Source organism: Cicer arietinum, chromosome 2, assembly GCF_000331145.2.
Source record: "Cicer arietinum cultivar CDC Frontier isolate Library 1 chromosome 2, Cicar.CDCFrontier_v2.0, whole genome shotgun sequence".
In the NCBI taxonomy this organism is placed as follows: Eukaryota; Viridiplantae; Streptophyta; class Magnoliopsida; order Fabales; family Fabaceae; genus Cicer; species Cicer arietinum.
The window spans coordinates 50,660,950-50,679,780 of NC_021161.2; the positions used below are offsets into that span (position 1 = coordinate 50,660,950).

The following is an 18,831-nucleotide window of genomic DNA, read 5'->3' on the forward strand; positions in this document are numbered from 1 at the left end:
CTTCCAAACACTCAAAGACGATAGATATCATTTTTCTGTCCTAGATTCCTAAAATTGTAACCAAAACAGTCACTAGTTACTGATCATATATATGTATATGCAAAGTGCTGCAAAATATTTTACAAGAAATACAAGTTTTTCAAGCTAGCTCATATTTATATACTTTGCATCAAACAAAAAGACCATATTGGTACATGATGCAAGGCATGAAAAATAGGTACACATTAGAAAAAAGAAGTAAAAACCCTGCCATCTAAAGCAGTAAAAAGCTGAGGCCATTGGTTCTAGCTTTTTTCTTCCTCCTAAGTTAAAAGTGATATGCTTTAGTATTGCCAAAACACCACAATGGAACAACTCCAAGGGCATTCCAAACCCTCTATAGAAATCAAGCATATAGTACTATTTAAGGCACTGATTTTGCCTTAATAATAATAGCACCTTGTGATTAATGGAACCATGGAGCCAAAAAGCTACGTGAATGAGTGAACGTCCCCAAAAAACCAGTCATGTAGTACCTATTTTGCAGAGTACCAATTTTGAGCACACTTGGCATCAACTGAGAGATCAACTTTAAGAATATTCTTGCCGTAGAAGGGTTTCGACATGCAATCTACAACTATGGATTTTGCAACTTCAGCTGACTCCGTTGGTCCTTCCAATATGACTTCATCATGAACCTGTTTTGTCACATTCAAAAATCTTAGTAAAAGGTAACAAGATAGTTCATGAATAGGTATCCGAAAACAACAACCACAAGTCTTATCCTACTAAGTTCGGTCGGCCACATGGATCAAAAGAACCATAATATTATGCCACAATCACATCATATCTCTATCCAGCTCATCATAATAGTTTCTCTTATAGTTTTCTAGGTCTTCTTCTACCTCTATCAATTTAACTACCATCCATCAGATCTACCATCCTTACTATAAAATCTACATGTCTCTTATCCACATGCCCAAACCACCTAAGCTCTCTTTTCTCTCAAATGATACACCATACACACACACACACATGCACACACACCAGTAAAAGTGAGCAAGAAAATTAAGAGAGAGAAATTAGGGCATGAAATTACCTGTAGAAGTAACTTCCACCCTAGCTCCTTCAACTGTTTATTATTGGAAATTTGTATCATGGCGCACATGGCAACATCAGCTGCACTACCCTGTTGCATTTTACAAAATCAGAAATCCATAGAGAAAGGTCTGTGTATGCAGGAAGGAATGAGTAACAAACTAATGGCATCTCAACTAAAAGCAGTCCATATATTTTTACATTGATTTTGCTTTTTTTTTAAGCAGTACATATATTTTATGCATTTTCTTCACATTTACAAAGATATGCTAATACTAATGGAATACAAATCAATTTCCACATGCTATGAAATTCAATAGGCACGATATACAAAACGGAAATAATTAACCCAACCAAGAATTTTAAGGAATGAGATTCTTGATAGGAAAGCCAACTGTCAAGACTATTATTACATAAATGCGCAACTGTGAGGTCAATACAATACAATTAAACGGTAATATTTTATTCAAAGCTCTACTTGAACTATCATTTTGATATAAAATTTGGATTATGGTCCTTTACAAGTGGGTTTTGAAAACATTATTTCAGTATTCATTGTTTTCTTAAAAGGGATCATTTCCAAAAAACTGCAACTGATTATATTGTAGACCTACGCTGATAAGAATTAGTTTGTTTATCTTTTGGTTTGATGAACAAATTACATGTTAGATTCACCATAATGTGATTGTCAAACTTGAGAGTGTAGTTATAGTCTGATAGGGAAGGGGATACATTATTGCTCTATTCGAAAGAAATAAGGACCTGCACTGGAGTATTGATAGCAGCTCGCTCGATGTGACCTTTCTGGTAGGTATTAGCTTGGGCCATCAAAGGGAACCGCCGGCATCGCCCTAGCAATGTGTAGACACAATATAACTCACGGGCTTCTTTTTTACGCTCCTCTTGCCATTTCAAAACTTCTTTTCTGTCGTTGTACCAAAGGTCAACTGTTTTCTTAGCTTCTTTTACGGAAACCTGAAAGAAAAAAACATGTGAACTTTTCTTGACAACGAAATAATAAATCGTGGACATAAATATAATATGTAATATAATTCAGCGTACCCTCCAATCCTTAGATAGCCCCACTGGAGTTTTCCCGTATGCAATTGAAAAGTTAAGCATTTTAGCTTTTCTTCTTTCAGAACCAAATGCATCCTAAATGGAGGGAGGAAAATACAAAAAGTCATTACCAAATTATGGAAAAGAATTTTGCAATGGTAAACTGACAAAGCAAGCTTCCATATCTTGTGCGCAGGAATACTTTTCCCATTTCGGAGTATCCCTCCTGAACAGTATCTGATACGTGTCTGACACAAATACTTCTCCCATTTGGTAGTATCCAAGATTCATATAAGACAATATACCTTCAATAGAGGAACTGGGGGTTTATCTTCACCAGGCTGAGGATGCCACTCAAGAAGCACTTCCTTTTTCTCAACTGCTTCACGAATATATGGGTACATATTCATTGCAGTCCTTGAATGGAAATCTCCACCAGCTTTAAAAGCTTCCATCATGCTCTTACAGTTAGCAAGATGTGCCAGAATCCTAAGTTCCAGCTGTAATAACAATACATATAACACTGTTCACAAAATGAAATTTCTAAAAACATTACAAATAGATAGATACACAATATGAACTTACTAACCTGTCCATAATCAGCAACTATAAGAGAATTCCCAGGTGCGGCGATGAATGCTTGACGGATTTTGTATCGATCTTTTTCCAAAGCAGGTTGATTCTAATTCATGAATTGTTATGGATTAGATTAAGTCTCTATCCTTTTGAAATCTTATGACACCAAGAGGAAGGTCAATGAACAAATGAGTAGTTCTAAAAAATAATTCAGGTTCACAACTACCACCATTAAAATGAAATATTCAAATCAAATTTTTGGAGAAAAATTTCAATATATCATGCAAATTAGATTAACCTGCAGATTTGGCCTTCTAGCTGACAAGCGTCCTGTCTCTGTGTTGATATTTAAGGAGCAATGAACACGGTTATCCTTTCCTGATATATTATGTCCCTGACATAAAGAAACTATGAAGTTAACGTAGAACAGGTATAAAGAAATTCAGAGTTAAGAAAAAGACATATACTAAATCAAAACTTGAATACATAAGTGATGGCACAAGGAGCAATCACATGTCTTTTTGTTTAGAAAAAAATTAGTTCATCATTGTCATAAGGGAAGAATATAGAAAAACAAATAAACAAAATCCACAAATGATAATAAAATTTAATAGAACCTTGCACAAGAAGATATAGACAGAAACTTGAAGTCTCGGAAGTATTCTATATCTTAAATATTTCAATATTGTGGAACAACAAATACTTCTAGATAATAAAAAAATAACATCAACATCACATATTTAAGAATAAATATGCCCTTAAGTAAATAAAAAATAGATAAACAAGAAAATATCATCAGTTTCTTATGGACAATGTATATGGAAGTTTATCGCACGAGTATCAACATAAAATACTTGATCAAACCAAAGGCCTTAAAACAAGATCAACCAACTCCCAATGGCAGACACCTTCGCGAATTTTAGATGCATGTGGTTACTGCTAAAATATTTGATTGATTCTATTTATTTTCACTACAAGGGACTGGAAAGATTCAAGCTCTATTATTAACAATTTAAGACAGTTATAAGTTATAACAATAATAACAAAATAGATCAAAAATACTGACAATTAGAAATGTACCTGCAGGGGTAGGATGAAGTTAGAAATCAAAGAGTTGATTGAACTGACTTCACATAAAGCGGCAATTGCATGGCAAGCTTCTCTCCCTTCTTTCTCTGTTGGAAAAGCAGCAAAGGCTGTTCCATATGCAGAGTTATCAACTTTTGAAACTGCAACATGACTTTGAGAAGAATTTCCTTGTTCATCGTCAAGATCCAAGTTGTTGGTGAAGTCAAAATCAGAAGAAATATTTCCAGCCAGGATCTTTAAAGCATCACCGCTAACTGACGGCCAACCACTTGCTGTGTACATCTCTGTCTCCAGTTTATAACCTAGGCTAGTCACCTTCATATCACGGAATTTTTTGGGAACCTTCTTGCCTTCTTCAATCACTTCATCGACATTGGGAATTTTGAATATTCTCTCAGTTGGAAGTGCTAGATTGGAGTCTTTTCTGCAATTAGAATAAGACAGGTAAGTATGTATGAATGAAAGCTGTACTTCCATCAATGTTCTTCGGTTGCTTCGTCATATATAAAAAAAATTGTGACCTTTTCTCCTTCATGACCTCAATCAACAAACACAAAATATCAAAATAGGTCCCAACATAACATTCATTAATGCATTAAAATTACAAAAATCTGACGGTTTATGTGATAAATATTTGCGGCTTTAACTAACAAATCATCCTTTTTTTAAAGATTGAACCAAGTAGTCTACATAAGATTAAAAAAAAATGCACCTGTTCACAGTACCCCCAAAAAGCAGCTGACGCAACTGTAAATCGCTTCCGACATTCATATACTTGGCATCGGGACAATACCTACATGCCCATTTCCGGAATCTATCAACAGCAATCTCTTGCTCTGCTTTTGCAACCTTTTCTATGCCTTCAAGATATGCCCGGTCAACTAGCATTCCCTCAGATTCCATTAGGACTAGAATCTCCCCAAATGGCCGCCAATATTCATTGTAGAAATCATACATGGTTTTCCCAGAAACCGGTACACCATTGAATTTCCAAGGCATGTCTGAAAGATAGCTCTTCAGGCTCTCATACAGCTTCAAAGTGCTTTTAGCATCTAAAGCAGAATAACAGATCCAAGGTATACGTTCGTCTCTCTGTAGTTCTTCAACAGGAGCCATGGTAAGCGTTTTACCCTCAGTTCCATCTTTTTTCAGCTTTTTCTTACTGAATATAGCTTTCATTGATACCTTACCAATCAAATCCTTTTCACAGTCCAACGGAGCCCTGGACATGACTCTTCTGTCACCTGTTAGTCCTTCAAGCGAATAACCCCCGTCCAATTGTCTCGATGAATCCCATAACCGTGCCATGTGCATTGTATCAGCATGAAAACCAGATACTTTGAATCCATAGTTCTCTATAACATGACAGTCAAAGCTATAATTATGCCAGACCTATAGAATGCACCATTGACTCAGTTATTTCAAACATTATTTGTAATCCCAATTCATATCATATGAAGAAGAAATAAATATTCACCTTTTTGATGGAAGGGTCACTGAAAAATTCAGCAAACTTTTCTAGAATCTCTTTGCCTCCACCATCAAGAACATCTACCCAGATACAGGATTTTCCACCTCCAAAATCAGCTTCTGGACCACAATAAATGCTGAAGCATGTTATCTCCCCGTGATCGACAGGAGTTTCTTGTTTGACATCTATCTTGGCTACCTTTGAAGAGAATGAAATCAGCAGATAATATATGATCGTCATTTATACAAATTAGTTGAACTCATTATCGACGTACGCATACACACATGTGCATACAAGAGAGAGAAGAAAAAATCTAACTATGCACACCAGTAATCATGGAAAATTCATACATAACACATGTGAAAACAGTCAAAATAATTATACCTCGGTATCACATGCATAAATAAGATGCCGGTATTTTACTGTAAGCATCTTAACAACCTCCTCTGCAAGTGGAATACTATCAACCACCAGGATATCTTCATAGATTCTACCGAGTCTGTCCCGAAGTTTTGACTGGTCAGTATGACGTGCCTTTCTAGTAACTGTTGCATCAGTCGAATCCTTTGCAGTTGAGTCCTTTGCAGTTTTCTCCGAAACGTCATCACCATTTACTCTAGTAATTTTCTCTTTACTGATCTCCAATGCAGATTCATTAAACTGATGGACCACAGTTTCAGAATCTGTAAGCCTCTTTGAATTGTTTAATACACAATATTTAACAGAAGGTGGCACATGTTCACCATGATCCTGCAGTACAAGATTTCTAACCCCATCTGAAGAAAAACCTTGTATCCGACCAACGGAAGAAAATCTATTAGATACATGAGAACCATCACTTCTTCTCTCAAATTTGCTTTCGCCATTCATTTCCTTCTTACCTTCAGCTAACTTATTTTTTGCTATAGTCCATCCTCTATTATCACCACCAGACAATTTCCTTTCCGCAGCAGTTGCGGAAAGTTCAGGATTGCAAGGAGCCACACCCACCTTCCTAACTTGTGTTTCATACGAATGCGAATTGTTCATCTCTTCCTCCTCTGTCATTTCCTCCAACATGCTACTTGATGCATTTGAAAACTTCATAAATGTAATGCGAACCGGATTCTTATATGAAAAATCCTGTTTATATCCAGTGTCGTTGTATTTATTTAACCCCACAGATGTCCACTTTGGACTCCATAAATCTGCTCTAACACAATGACTATGCCCAATGCTATTTCGAAGGCCTTTGCTAGCAATCTGAATTGCCTTTATTTTTCTCCTGCAGTTCACATCATACAGTGTAAATAAAGGCGCCAGTCAATGATATGCAATAGCATATTATTATGCGACAATGCACCAGCTAAGAAAATACTCCACCTGTAACTGTGTTTGTGGGGTAAAACATTACAGGCTTTCATATTTACAAGATATAACAATAAAATTTGAGAAAATAGTACATGCACTCAAACTAACGTCCAATGAGAATCGAGTATTTTTTCATATCACTCCACTTTTTGTAACTAAATTTTAAAATTAGCGGTACAAGATTGTAAAATGAAGGACTCGCATCAGATGTCAGTGTAAAACTAATTTACAATGAGAGTGTACATCTACTCCCTCCAGCCTTAAACGTTCAAGGTCGAAGGGAGTATTAAACAAATAAAAAATTTCCACTATCCATGAAAAAGTTTATCTAGGTATTTCCACAATAACAATAATTAATCCTAGATAGCATCCCTAATAACATGTTTCACACTATTTTTTTCACATGCTTTGGTAGTTACTAGTTACATTACATGAAGTGAAAAATTTGAAACAGAATACTTAAATATTCAAATTCTAAAACGAGTGAAGAAACAAAACAACTAGCCACTAAAACAAATTAAAGTCAGCATTTATGTTCAAAACAAAAGAAAATAAATAAATAAAATTTCAGCATGTTCCTTAGCTTAATGACTAACACGAAGAAAAACAGGAGCAAGCAAAATTGAAGAGAGAGTATAAAAAAGGGGAAGAAGTGAGAGTAAACCTGTGTGGAGTTAGGGAAACGAGAGAGGAACATGAAGAGAGTGAGAGAGATAAAGGGCGTGAGAGACGGCAGCATAAGGGGCAATATGGTCTTAACGCAGTGGCCTGAGAAGAAGCCTCCATTGTTGTTGCGTCTTCTGCAACTCTAATGACTTCTTCGCTTCTATATTCTATCAGGAACCCGTGTGCTACTTATATATTTTATGGAATAAATAATTATGCGAAAAATATTGGCCATTATTAATTTATATATTTTTTTGTGAACTACTAGTATTAATTTATATTTAAATCCACCAAAAAATTAATTTACATATAAAATCATTCTTTTGACAGAGTTTAAATATGGTAATATATTAATTAATGAGTTTGATTTTATATATTAAAAATTATATATTATTAATGATTATGATTGATTGATAAAGAAAAAAAATTAATTTTTAATAATTATTATTAGAAAATATAACAAATGCGCTGTGAAACAACCTAAAAAAATAATACTTTAAAATTTATATAATCAATTTCTTAAAATTTTAAAAAATAAAATTATATTTAAAGTTATTTTTATTCTCTTTTTTTATTATTCCAAATACTTGTTTGAATTACCAATATTATTATTACTGTTATATGGTTGCCGTCTAACATGTGATTATGGAAGGGGAAAAAAAAGTATTGTGTTTTGTGCGATTTTCTAGACGAAATTTGAATGTAACAATGCTTCAAAAAACAATTTTGAATAGTAATATCTTGTATCTTATCTGTATTGATTGCATGTAATTAATTACATGAGATTAATTTTGATACTCCATTAGAAAAATTGTATTATTAAACACTATTAGTCACTCGTAAACTTTTATTTATGTGATTTTTAAGTTAGAAAAATTTAAGTCAAATATTTTGTAATTATATAGTTGTAATTAATATTTTATATTATCGACGTATATCAATTAAATTATAATTATATTTATTATTCATATAAATTAAATTATATTAATTCTTTCATAAAAATTATATTAATATATATGTTTTAGTATATAAAAAAGTATTGTCTTTATAATCAAAATTAAATATTTTTATAAAAAAAAATTGTTTCATATATTTTGTAATATTTAACGTCAATCAAATAAAATAATATTTATGTCCAATTTTATAATATATTATTTCTTGTTGAAACTTTGATTTATATATAAGAGAATGTTAACTTAATTGAGAGAGATTTTACTTCCCCTCCACCATTTCTTTAAAAAAATTAAGCCAAACAATTAAAGTTTAAACTAATCTTTCAACTAACAACCTAGATTAAATCTAACTAAAAATATGAATATCTCGAATCTATTGTAAGAAGTTTTATTGAAGAACCTCAGAATACGCAATTATAAACTAAATATCAATCTTAATTATTTCTATTATCAAAGTCTAATACTACTACTACTAAAAAAATAAACATTGAACATGAAAAAATATGGTAATTGTCTTGATCTTCACAATGACACCTAGTGGCAACACAATGAAATGTGATAGAATGATTCACAAAACTTATAGGACCTCTAATCTTTCATATGATCATTTGTCAACTGCATTCTCCATGCTCATCACAAGTTTCATTTGAATGTTTTTGTTTACCAACTTGTACATGTCTCTTTGATAAAACTCCAAGAGCTGTAACTACATCACCAATCAAAGGTCGAGCACTACCATCCTCCAATAGACACATTGCTGCAATTGCTAGTGCTTGGAATAAACCCCTCATTGGGTAGTTTCCTTTTAACAATGGATCAACTATTGATGTATATTTTCTTTTGTTTTTTAGTAGTGGTAATGCCTGAAATAAGAAAATGTCATCATTGTCATTGATCCAACATTTGGGCTTATTCCTAAAAAAAAACATTTGGGCTTGTTGGTTAGGCAGGCCCAAAGTCTTTTTGGTGCAAAAGGAGAGCTACTTTTTTGAAACAAAAAAAAAATTACTTTTTTCTATATTAAAAAACTACAATCTCATTGGGAAGTACATACTTGGAAGACAAAAATAAATGTATTTTTGTCAGGAACTATACTTCAGACAAAAAAACTGGGTTTGTTTTCTTCTGGATAGGTACTTCTAAATAAAATGTATATGAGTGTGAGAAAATAAGCTCTAAAAAAAATGGGGTTAAGACAACTAAAAGTCTTAACTTTATAATATCCATAAAAGAACAAAAAAAAACATGTTATTAGTTTTGACTATAATGAAAAAATTCACACATGATGCAGAAAACTATATAAAAAAAATTATGTTGTATTCTCTCTATATCTAACTTTAAATAAAATGTCTCTTAAAGTATGTTTTAGGCCTGATGCACCATTGAACTAAGTCTTGCTGGTCAAATAGTAAATATTTGAGTATTAACATTTGTTTAAATTATAAAACCTTATATTTTTATGCCAGAAAAATGTTTGTTTTAGGCACATAAGAAAAATGTTACAAGACAAAAATCAAATTCTAATAGAAAAGAAAAGTTATATGACATACCCAAGTGACTAAGTTTTGCTCTTCAGATGGTCTTGAATAATCAAGCACTCTTCTCCCTGTGATCATCTCTAAAAACACTACTCCAAAGCTATAAACATCTGACCTTGTAGTCAATTTACCTGTTGAAGCATACTCAGGTGCACAATAGCCATAAGTTCCCATCACTCTAGTCGACACATGCGTTTTATCGCCTGTCGGGCCAAGCTTTGCAAGGCCAAAATCAGATAGTTTTGGATTGAAATTTTCGTCTAATAGTATGTTTGCTGCTTTGAAATCGCGATATATCACCGGTGGATTTGCTTCTGCATGTAAGTATTCAAGTCCTTTTGCAGCACCTTCTGCAATTTTCATTCTAGTATTCCAGTCCAAAGGCTTTCCCCCAGAAGGTAACTCTAACAATCATTTTACTTTTATTATTGGTCAGATAACATTTAACAATAATAACATCTTTACAAAATAACACTATGGTTATGTTTTAATTTGATCTTACATGAAATATTTATCTACTTAGAATCTTCAAGTTACAAAAATATGCTTTATTTTGTGATCAATCAACATTATGATCTCATATGGTTATATTTCTACTATACATAGGTTAGTCATAACATTTATACAAATTTGATACTTTAATTGAATGTACTATTTAAGAATTGAAGCCATGAAGACATTGTGGAAGAAATGCATTTACTTACCAAAAAGGTGATCTTCTAAAGAACCATTGATCATGTACTCATATACCAAAATCCTTTGATCACCTTCAGAACAATACCCTACTAAATTGACAAGGTTAGAGTGATGCAAGAAACTCAAAATCAAAACCTCTGCAAGAAATTCCCTGCTTCCTTGAAATCCATCTCTATTAAGTTTCTTTACAGCAACAACCTACATGTAACATAACATTTACAAATTTTCTTACAACCTTAACAATGTACTTTTTTAGCCATTAGCGGAACATTTAAATGAATTTAATTCATATACACAGTCAGTGTAAATAATTTTTATACCGTCGTTAGTCAATCACAACTGTTAATTTATTAGATATATCTGACTTTTACAATAAATAACTACAAAGTCATGTTTATAAATAATTGTAATGTATTGACAATGTAAATTTACACTAAATGATCCACGAAACTTAAACTCATTTAAATAGATTATAGTTTAAAGTAATATTATACCTTATTGTCTAGGCTTTTAATGCGTCCTTTGTATACTCTCCCAAATCCTCCTTCACCAACCATGTTGCTGTTGTGAAAATTCTTAGTTGCAACACATAGCTCATGGTAAGAAAATATCTTAGAAGTAATATTTCCATTTCCAGGTTTTGTGACTTCTTCCTCTAAGTACTTCCTTTTGCCACTATCTACAATATAAAGTTGGTGAGTTTTAAACATTAGCATTTATCCTTGAGAGAAGTAAAGGGAGTGAAACAGAACACATCTTTATAGTTAAAAGTGAAAATAAAATTAAAGTTAAATATTTTTTTTAGTTTCTATGGTATTTTTAAATTTTATTTTTAGTTTTTATAATTTTTTTTTCTGCAATGTTTTCCTTCAATAGTTTTAGACGCGGTAAAATCAAAATAAATTATCAAATTTTATTGACACATTTTATGTATTATGATAGAAGTCTTTGAAAAAAATGGGTTTAAAATTTTATCTTTTGAGTTTAGAAATAATCTTTAATTAAAAATTTCTATTTTTTACAATGAAAAATATTTATAATGTTTTAAATATATTTATATAAATTAATTTAAAATTTCAAAAAATGCACATGATTTAACTCAACACAATAATTAGAATTGTTAATTAAAAATATTGTGACTGCTAAAAGCTGAAAAACAATTTTTGTTATAATTAAAAACAAATTTTATAAAAACTAAAAACATATTTGATCCTAAAAATAAAATAAAATAAATACTTTATCAAATCAAATTGGCTCTAAGTGTTTCAAAGGAAAGACATTAGCATTTTAATCCAAACTCTAAAGGTTGACAATTAAGGGAGACTACTGTTGAGGTAGAAAGTAATAGATCATTAGCTTAATAATCAAGTAGTTGAAAGTAATTATTTTTAGTTAAAGTTGAATGAATTTAAAGTACTTAAATTTCAAAAATAATTATTAATTAGATTTTACCTACCTCTCATTAAAATATTGAATCACTAAGGGTTCTTATCACTATAAACCATAGGATTAAACAAATAAATCATTAACCTAATTATATTAAGATAGGACAATGATAAGATCAAGATATAAAATTTAAAGACCAAAGGTGAAGCTCCTCAAACATGATGCTGAAAGATGAATGTGCACTTGGTGGCACAATGGTCAAAGTTTTCATTTGTATTTTAAACATTTCATTAAGAAGTTGAGACAAAAATATATATATTAAAAAAGTGAAGCACTTGATTTCAACTTGAGCATTCTTGTGGCTTTCATAATTAAGATTAACAAAGTTGATGAAACCTATTCTAAATGTGCTGACATTAGATAGAAAACAACAATGATCTCTAGACATTAACATGAAAATCAATAAAATAATGTGAAACTAAGTAGCAATTCATAACCTCACATCTGAAAACATAAAATAATAAAAAATAAATAAATAAATAAAAATGGTACAAAGAGAAAGATTTACATTGAAAAGGATAGAAAAATTACCAGATTTAAAACAAATGTCACGATTGTTCTTGATGTTCTTCTTCGATGAGTTCTTGTTGTTCTTCTCTTGTGGTGATGTACAACATGAAAAGAAACTCATTTTCCACACTTAAATATTTGATTTGACCAAACCCACATTTAAAATATTGCAAAGTTCTTGCATTAGCTTTTCAAAATCAATACCTTATAGCATGTAGACATTAAGCTATGTTAGATTAAGGTAACAATTGGACACTCATAAGTTGGTTATGAAAATTTAAATGTTTTTAATTCAAACCTCTTGGCCCTTCAAAATCAAAATGATCCTATGAGTTTTGGCTTCAAAAGTTTCATTGTTCTTCAAAAGGCCATTGTTAGGAGAATAAATGATGACTTTGTCAAACCAAACATACTAATTAAAAAATAACCGTTAGGGAGTAATTGTTGTTTAATGTCATTGTGCAAAGTTTCTCAATATAGGATTTTAGAAAGTGGTTAATTTTTCTTAGGATCCACTTTATCATGCCAACAAACAGGAGGAGCACTCTTTTATGGATTCATGAATAAATAAGTAATGACAACTATTAATTTTACATGGACCATATTTAACGTTGGGTCCTTCCCATCTACCTCAATTATGTTCTATTTCATTAAGGGGCGTACCTAATTTTACCTATCCTTAATCAATTTTTTTCTGCTTTTGTTAATTCAAAAAATCTATGCTTTATTTTTCTTTGGACAAATCTTGGTACTTCCGAATTAGTTAAACGGAGAATTTATTAACGACAAAAATTGAATTTTAAGTCTTTATAATATGACATTCATTCAACGTCTCAACTTAATTCATGGATTACACCTTTAAAATCTATTTTAAATATTTTAACGATCATTTAAATAATTTTTTTTCTTCTTGTTCTACTATAATATATCTACTTGATTATTTCACATAGATTATGATTACTTCACATAGATCAAGTGAATGTTTGATTTAACGTTGAAGTATAAGTTTCTCTTGTTCCAAGGTGAATTGAACTATCTCTTGAAGCTTCAGTTTTCCTTCACATTTAACAAATTTCACTGCTAAATTCAAATACATTATACAAATGAAAAATATATAAAAAAAAGATATTGAATTAGTTGTATACCAAAACAAAAGATATTGAATTAGTAAAGATGTATATAGTATTAGTTAGATGTATAATTGGAATATTTAATTCATATCACCTTAAAATTTGAAAGTGATCATTATTTTATAATACTTTTTTAAAATAAGTAAATTAATGTTATATAAATAGTGGACATATTAAATTATTATTTTTCATTTGAATTTGAAAATAATTAAAATATTCGAATGATATATTTAATGATTAGGATAAGAAACACTCATACAAATTATCATATGATGTCTTAAATAAATCAGCATTATATAATAAATTAATATTAAATCTTATCATATTCTACATACTTTTTAAAAATTTATATTATAATTAGGAATTGAGTTAAAATCAATAGAATAAGATGAAGAAAAATACTTTGCACAATCACTCTTATAAAATATAAAAATAGAAATATAATAAAAAGTAGAATAATAAAATTTAATATTAAATTTAAAAATAAAATATTAATAATTAATGTTAAAAAATATGTACTATTTTATCACAATGGTAATTTTGTCATTTTATATAATATAATAAATTAAAAATCTATTGAAATTAGAATATTGAAGAATGAAATTATTGTTCAAAATTATAAAAATAAGAATATTAATTTAATTTTTAAAATAAATATAATTTTATTTCATCAATTAATAGTGTCAATTAATTTTTTAAATATAAATAATTATATTACTTATTTAATTTTTTTTTGTTTTTTAATTATTTATAAATTTAAAATATTATAAGTTAATTTAAAAGAAAAATCAATAACTTATAATTTTTGTGTGAAATAAACCAATAACTTTGATTATTTCTCTAAACTTTTTAAAAATCCTTGCTTTAATCTCCCTCTATTCATCGATCAATCTAAAAAATCTCCTTCACCGAGAGGTTGCAGGATTCTTGTTCAGCTACGAATCATTTGCTTCGTAACAATTACTCCCCTTAAATTTTAATTTCAATAATACCAAAACTAATTCAGAAAGGTTTCACGATTTAGGGTTTCCACAATCGCGCCGTCGTTCCAGTCGTGAAGGTATAATCTCTTTTCTGTTCTGAAATTGCTGTCTTCATTGCTTCTAGCTTCAACGGTTCATTCATTGTTTCTATTGTTTTTGTCTTGATTTTAATTTCTTCTCATTTCTGAAATTTTTGTATTGTCATTTTAACTATCACTCATGTGCACAACCAAATGTATACGTTCATATATTTACATTATATTGTATTGATTCAAGTGTTAGTAGCTCTTAGATGCTCGCTTCAAAGTACTATTGCTTCATGTTCTAATGCATTATAAATTTTAATTGTTGCAATGTTGTTTCTGTTGATGATGTTGTCTTGTTTTTTTTAGAGAAAGAGTAGTAGATTAAGGAAGATAATTTATAAATCCTTTGGGAAACCATACTGTACATGCTGAAAGAATAAACAAATGTTCATAATTTTAGTTCTGTGTAGTAGGAAGTACTGCTAAACTTTGATGATAATGTCAATGGAACATATACCGAAAGTAATGGAATATATACTGATATATGCATGGAAGTCAAAGGTTGAAGAAAGAATATATTTGTTGCTTCTTGGCTTGCTCTAATGTTTCAAGAATTTAAGTTGTTTCTCCAATGTTGTTTTTGCTCTGTATGTGTTACTATGTCTATATTTTTAACATAATCTCAGTAGTATTGAAGGAAGGAAGCATTGGGAACGATTGCTAACAATGTTTTGTTTGATCTGAAACAGTTGATCCAGATTCTCAATGGGGAAAAATGACTTTCTCACACCTAAGGCAATTGCCAACAGAATTAAAGCAAAAGGACTGCAGAAACTTCGGTGGTATTGTCAGATGTGCCAGAAGCAGTGTCGTGATGAGAATGGGTTTAAATGCCATTGCATGAGTGAAGGACACCAGCGTCAAATGCAAATTTTTGGACAAAATCCAACCCGCATAATTGAGGGCTATACCGAAGAGTTTGAGACAACTTTTCTTGAGCATATGAAGCGCAGCCATCGTTTCAGCCGTGTGGCTGCAACTGTAGTTTATAATGAATACATAAATGATAGAAACCACGTTCATATGAACTCCACGCAGTGGGCTACACTTACTGAGTTTGTTAAGCACTTGGGTCGAACTGGAAAGTGTAAGGTTGAAGAAACACCCAAGGGATGGTTCATTACTTACATAGATAGAGATTCAGAAACACTTTTCAAGGAGAGGATGAAGAATAAGAGAGTCAAGGCAGATTTGGTAGATGAAGAAAAGCAAGAGAAGGAGATCATGAAACAGATTGAAAGGGCTGAGCAATTGATGCAGCTATCTAATCCCGAGTCTGATCAGCCCTCACAGGTTGAGCCTCCGAGGGAGCTAAATGTAGAAGATGGAGTTAAGATAGGATTTTCTCTTGGGTCATCTGCTAGACCTATGACTAAGGAAAAAGGTGAGGCATCGGTGATGGTCTTTGATGAGGTTGAGGAAGAGAAATATGAGGAAAGGAATCCTAGAAACGATCTGAAGAGGAAAGAAAGTGGTGGTGGAAAATCAACATTGGAAGAAATGATCAGGGAGGAAGAGAGGAAAAAGGAAAAAATAAACAGGAAGGATTATTGGTTACATGAGGGAATTGTTGTTAAGGTTATGAGCAAAGTGTTGGCAGAGAAAGGGTACTACAAGCAAAAGGGTGTTGTGAGAAAGGTGATTGACAAGTATGTAGGGGAAATAGAAATGCTAGAAAGCAAGCATGTGCTAAGAGTTGATCAGGAAGAGCTTGAAACTGTGATTCCACAGGTTGGGGGCCGCGTAAAAGTAGTCAATGGGGCATATCGTGGATCACTTGCAAAGCTTCTGGGGGTGGATACAGATCATTTTTGTGCTAAGGTGCAGATAGAAAAAGGACCCTATGATGGCAGGGTACTAAAAGCCGTGGAATATGAGGACATTTGTAAAGCCGCTTAATGACAATGACTGAAATTTTAATTTAGTGATTCTGTTTAGTTGCAGGATTTGGAAAGCTTGTTGTTATGTATTACGCAGAAGCTCTAGACTCTAATGTCATCTTTATAACATAAATCAAATCATGGCGATTATCTTTTCATCTTTATAGCAGAAAAGGATGGTGATTTTGAGTACTATGGTAACATGTTGGAGTGAATTTAGTAATCAGCTTTTCTGAAATTTACTGTTGAACACAAAATAGAGTTCTTATTTTTGTCCAAAAAAAATTAGAAGTGGTGATCAATGTTCTTTTTTATTTTGACTGAATAAACCGTGTTCTTATAATTTTAAGTGTTGAATTTATTAGATGTATGGCTTACATCTAATTTTAATTGTTACACATATTTTTATCTAAAGGCTTAAACTTTAAAAATATGTGTTCATGTTACATGTTTGAATATCAGATGCAGTTTTTTCTAACCAAAAAATATAAAACTCATCAAATAGACAGAATTGGTTCGGGCAAATAAGATTGTAATCCATTTATTCAATAAGTAAATAAGCATTTTGAAAAACTTATTGAGAAAACTTTTGTACATAGTAAATAAAATAATTGCTTTTATCAGAGCCTGGTTTCGATCCAGGGACCTGTGGGTTATGGGCCCACCACGCTTCCGCTGCGCCACTCTGATTTGTTGAAAAAATTATTCAAATTATATATATGTACTTACCTATGATATTGGTGTTTTGGCTATATTAATTCTTTTGACTAACTATTTGGCAATTAATAATAATAATAATCCAATGGAAACCATTCGGATTTAACAAAGCTGAAGTAACAAATGTCAACACTTGAGAATAGTCGTGTATCATCATCAAACATTAGATATATTCGTGTATCATCATCAACTATAACATAATTTTAAAACTAAAAATTATAATAATGAAATGACATTTATGTCACAAAAATATTGACAGTTAAACTAAATTTTACAAAATTATAAGAACTAAACTGAGATACTTTTAAATTCTAACACATAAAAATTTAACTATATTTACAAAATAATAAATTTATAACTTTATTTCAACGGATAGAGATTGAGGATTCTTGAGTTTAAGATGATAAATTTCATACCAAACCATTTCGGGTTATTTGAATTGGTATATTAACTTGATTGGGTTAATCTATATCTATAAACACTCTACTAAATGTAACAATAATTAAAGCAAGGAAGGAATGGAAAAAGATAATGAAAGTGTTAAGAGTATTTTGGATTTTGTGAAAATCGCGGCGTGAACTTAAATTTTGTCAGAAAGTTCAATTTTTAGTTTTTGTAAATTATAGGGACAATGCATTGAAAAGTGAAAATTATGTTGCATTGAGAAGTGAAAATTATGTTACCATAGTGGATCCAAATCTAAGCTCAATCAAGTGGATCTAAAGATAGGTCCAATCAAGTAACATCACTCTTAGTAGAAGGTTGCAAATATTTATTTGATAAAAAATAAGGGTGCCAAATATTTGTCACTATATTATTAATTTAGATTATTATACAAATATGATGTAAAAGTTTTACACAAACGTTTAATTACATTTTATAATGATATCATTGTTATATTATTTTCTTAAACATATTCTCAAGTTTTACATAGTTTAATCACATTTTATAATGATATCACTTTGTTACACTGTTTTTAAAACATGTTATCAAATGTTTATATAGTTATTTATAAATAGATGTACGTGATAGTCAACTTAAATATTTGTGTACCAATAATAAAATATTTATATAGTTATTTATGAATAGATGTACGTGATAATCAACTTAAATGTTTGTGTACCGATAATAAATAGTTGAAAATCAAAATTATAATAGTTTATGACAAAGCATTTAACTATGGGTGTAGTCAATATTAAAATAAAGATATTTGAAGTAAATTTCACAGACAAAAAAAATAATATATTAATGCAATATTGCGACAGTGACACTTATAATATGATATACATTGTTTTATTATAAATGTCATTGTCACATATAAGCCTTGTTATATAAGGAAGTCCAATATAATGATAGAAAAATACAAAAAAAATATGCAAAATATTTGAATCTCTTACGATGCCTAAACTTTGTGTGCAGATAACACTCATGAAATAGCAATAGCAATAATTTTGATTTAATTGGCACGGTGATTGCTATTTCATTTTATTAATTGAATTGAATAATTTTTGTAAAAAATGAAGATATTTATGAAATCTATATTTGTTCAACTAATCGCTGATGTTTAGTTACTTGCGTTTAAAGATGATGAATTTAATAAATAT

At 30.6% G+C, this 18,831-nt stretch overlaps 3 protein-coding genes and 1 non-coding gene across 4 annotated transcripts; 1 reads left to right on the forward strand and 3 right to left on the reverse strand.

Moving 5' to 3' along the window:
- Positions 1-54: 54 nt before the first annotated feature.
- Positions 55-7,466, reverse strand: LOC101490997 (DNA polymerase I A, chloroplastic/mitochondrial-like). Its single transcript, XM_004491306.4, has 12 exons — positions 7,287-7,466; positions 5,657-6,536; positions 5,279-5,470; positions 4,514-5,193; positions 3,793-4,225; positions 3,011-3,106; positions 2,726-2,818; positions 2,442-2,636; positions 2,140-2,232; positions 1,840-2,052; positions 1,079-1,168; positions 55-677 (listed from the first exon to the last, which is right to left on the reverse strand). Exons 1-12 carry the CDS (start codon positions 7,406-7,408, stop codon positions 516-518), a joined length of 3,249 nt encoding a protein of 1,082 aa, XP_004491363.1. The 5' UTR covers positions 7,409-7,466; the 3' UTR covers positions 55-515.
- Positions 7,467-8,550: 1,084 nt separating this feature from the next.
- Positions 8,551-12,965, reverse strand: LOC101491310 (probable serine/threonine-protein kinase PBL23). The gene is made up of 5 exons (XM_027331711.2): positions 12,453-12,965; positions 10,970-11,154; positions 10,484-10,673; positions 9,792-10,183; positions 8,551-9,104 (listed from the first exon to the last, which is right to left on the reverse strand). The coding sequence occupies exons 1-5, from the start codon at positions 12,550-12,552 to the stop codon at positions 8,853-8,855; spliced, it is 1,119 nt and encodes a 372-aa protein (XP_027187512.1). The 5' UTR covers positions 12,553-12,965; the 3' UTR covers positions 8,551-8,852.
- Positions 12,966-14,460: 1,495 nt separating this feature from the next.
- LOC101491821 (KIN17-like protein) lies at positions 14,461-16,668 on the forward strand. The gene is made up of 2 exons (XM_004491309.3): positions 14,461-14,621; positions 15,320-16,668. Exon 2 carries the CDS (start codon positions 15,336-15,338, stop codon positions 16,527-16,529), a length of 1,194 nt encoding a protein of 397 aa, XP_004491366.1. The 5' UTR covers positions 14,461-14,621; positions 15,320-15,335; the 3' UTR covers positions 16,530-16,668.
- A 460-nt stretch (positions 16,669-17,128) lies between these two features.
- On the reverse strand, positions 17,129-17,200 carry TRNAM-CAU (transfer RNA methionine (anticodon CAU)). The gene has a single exon. It is a non-coding gene; the product is annotated as a tRNA-Met (tRNA).
- Positions 17,201-18,831: the final 1,631 nt, after the last annotated feature.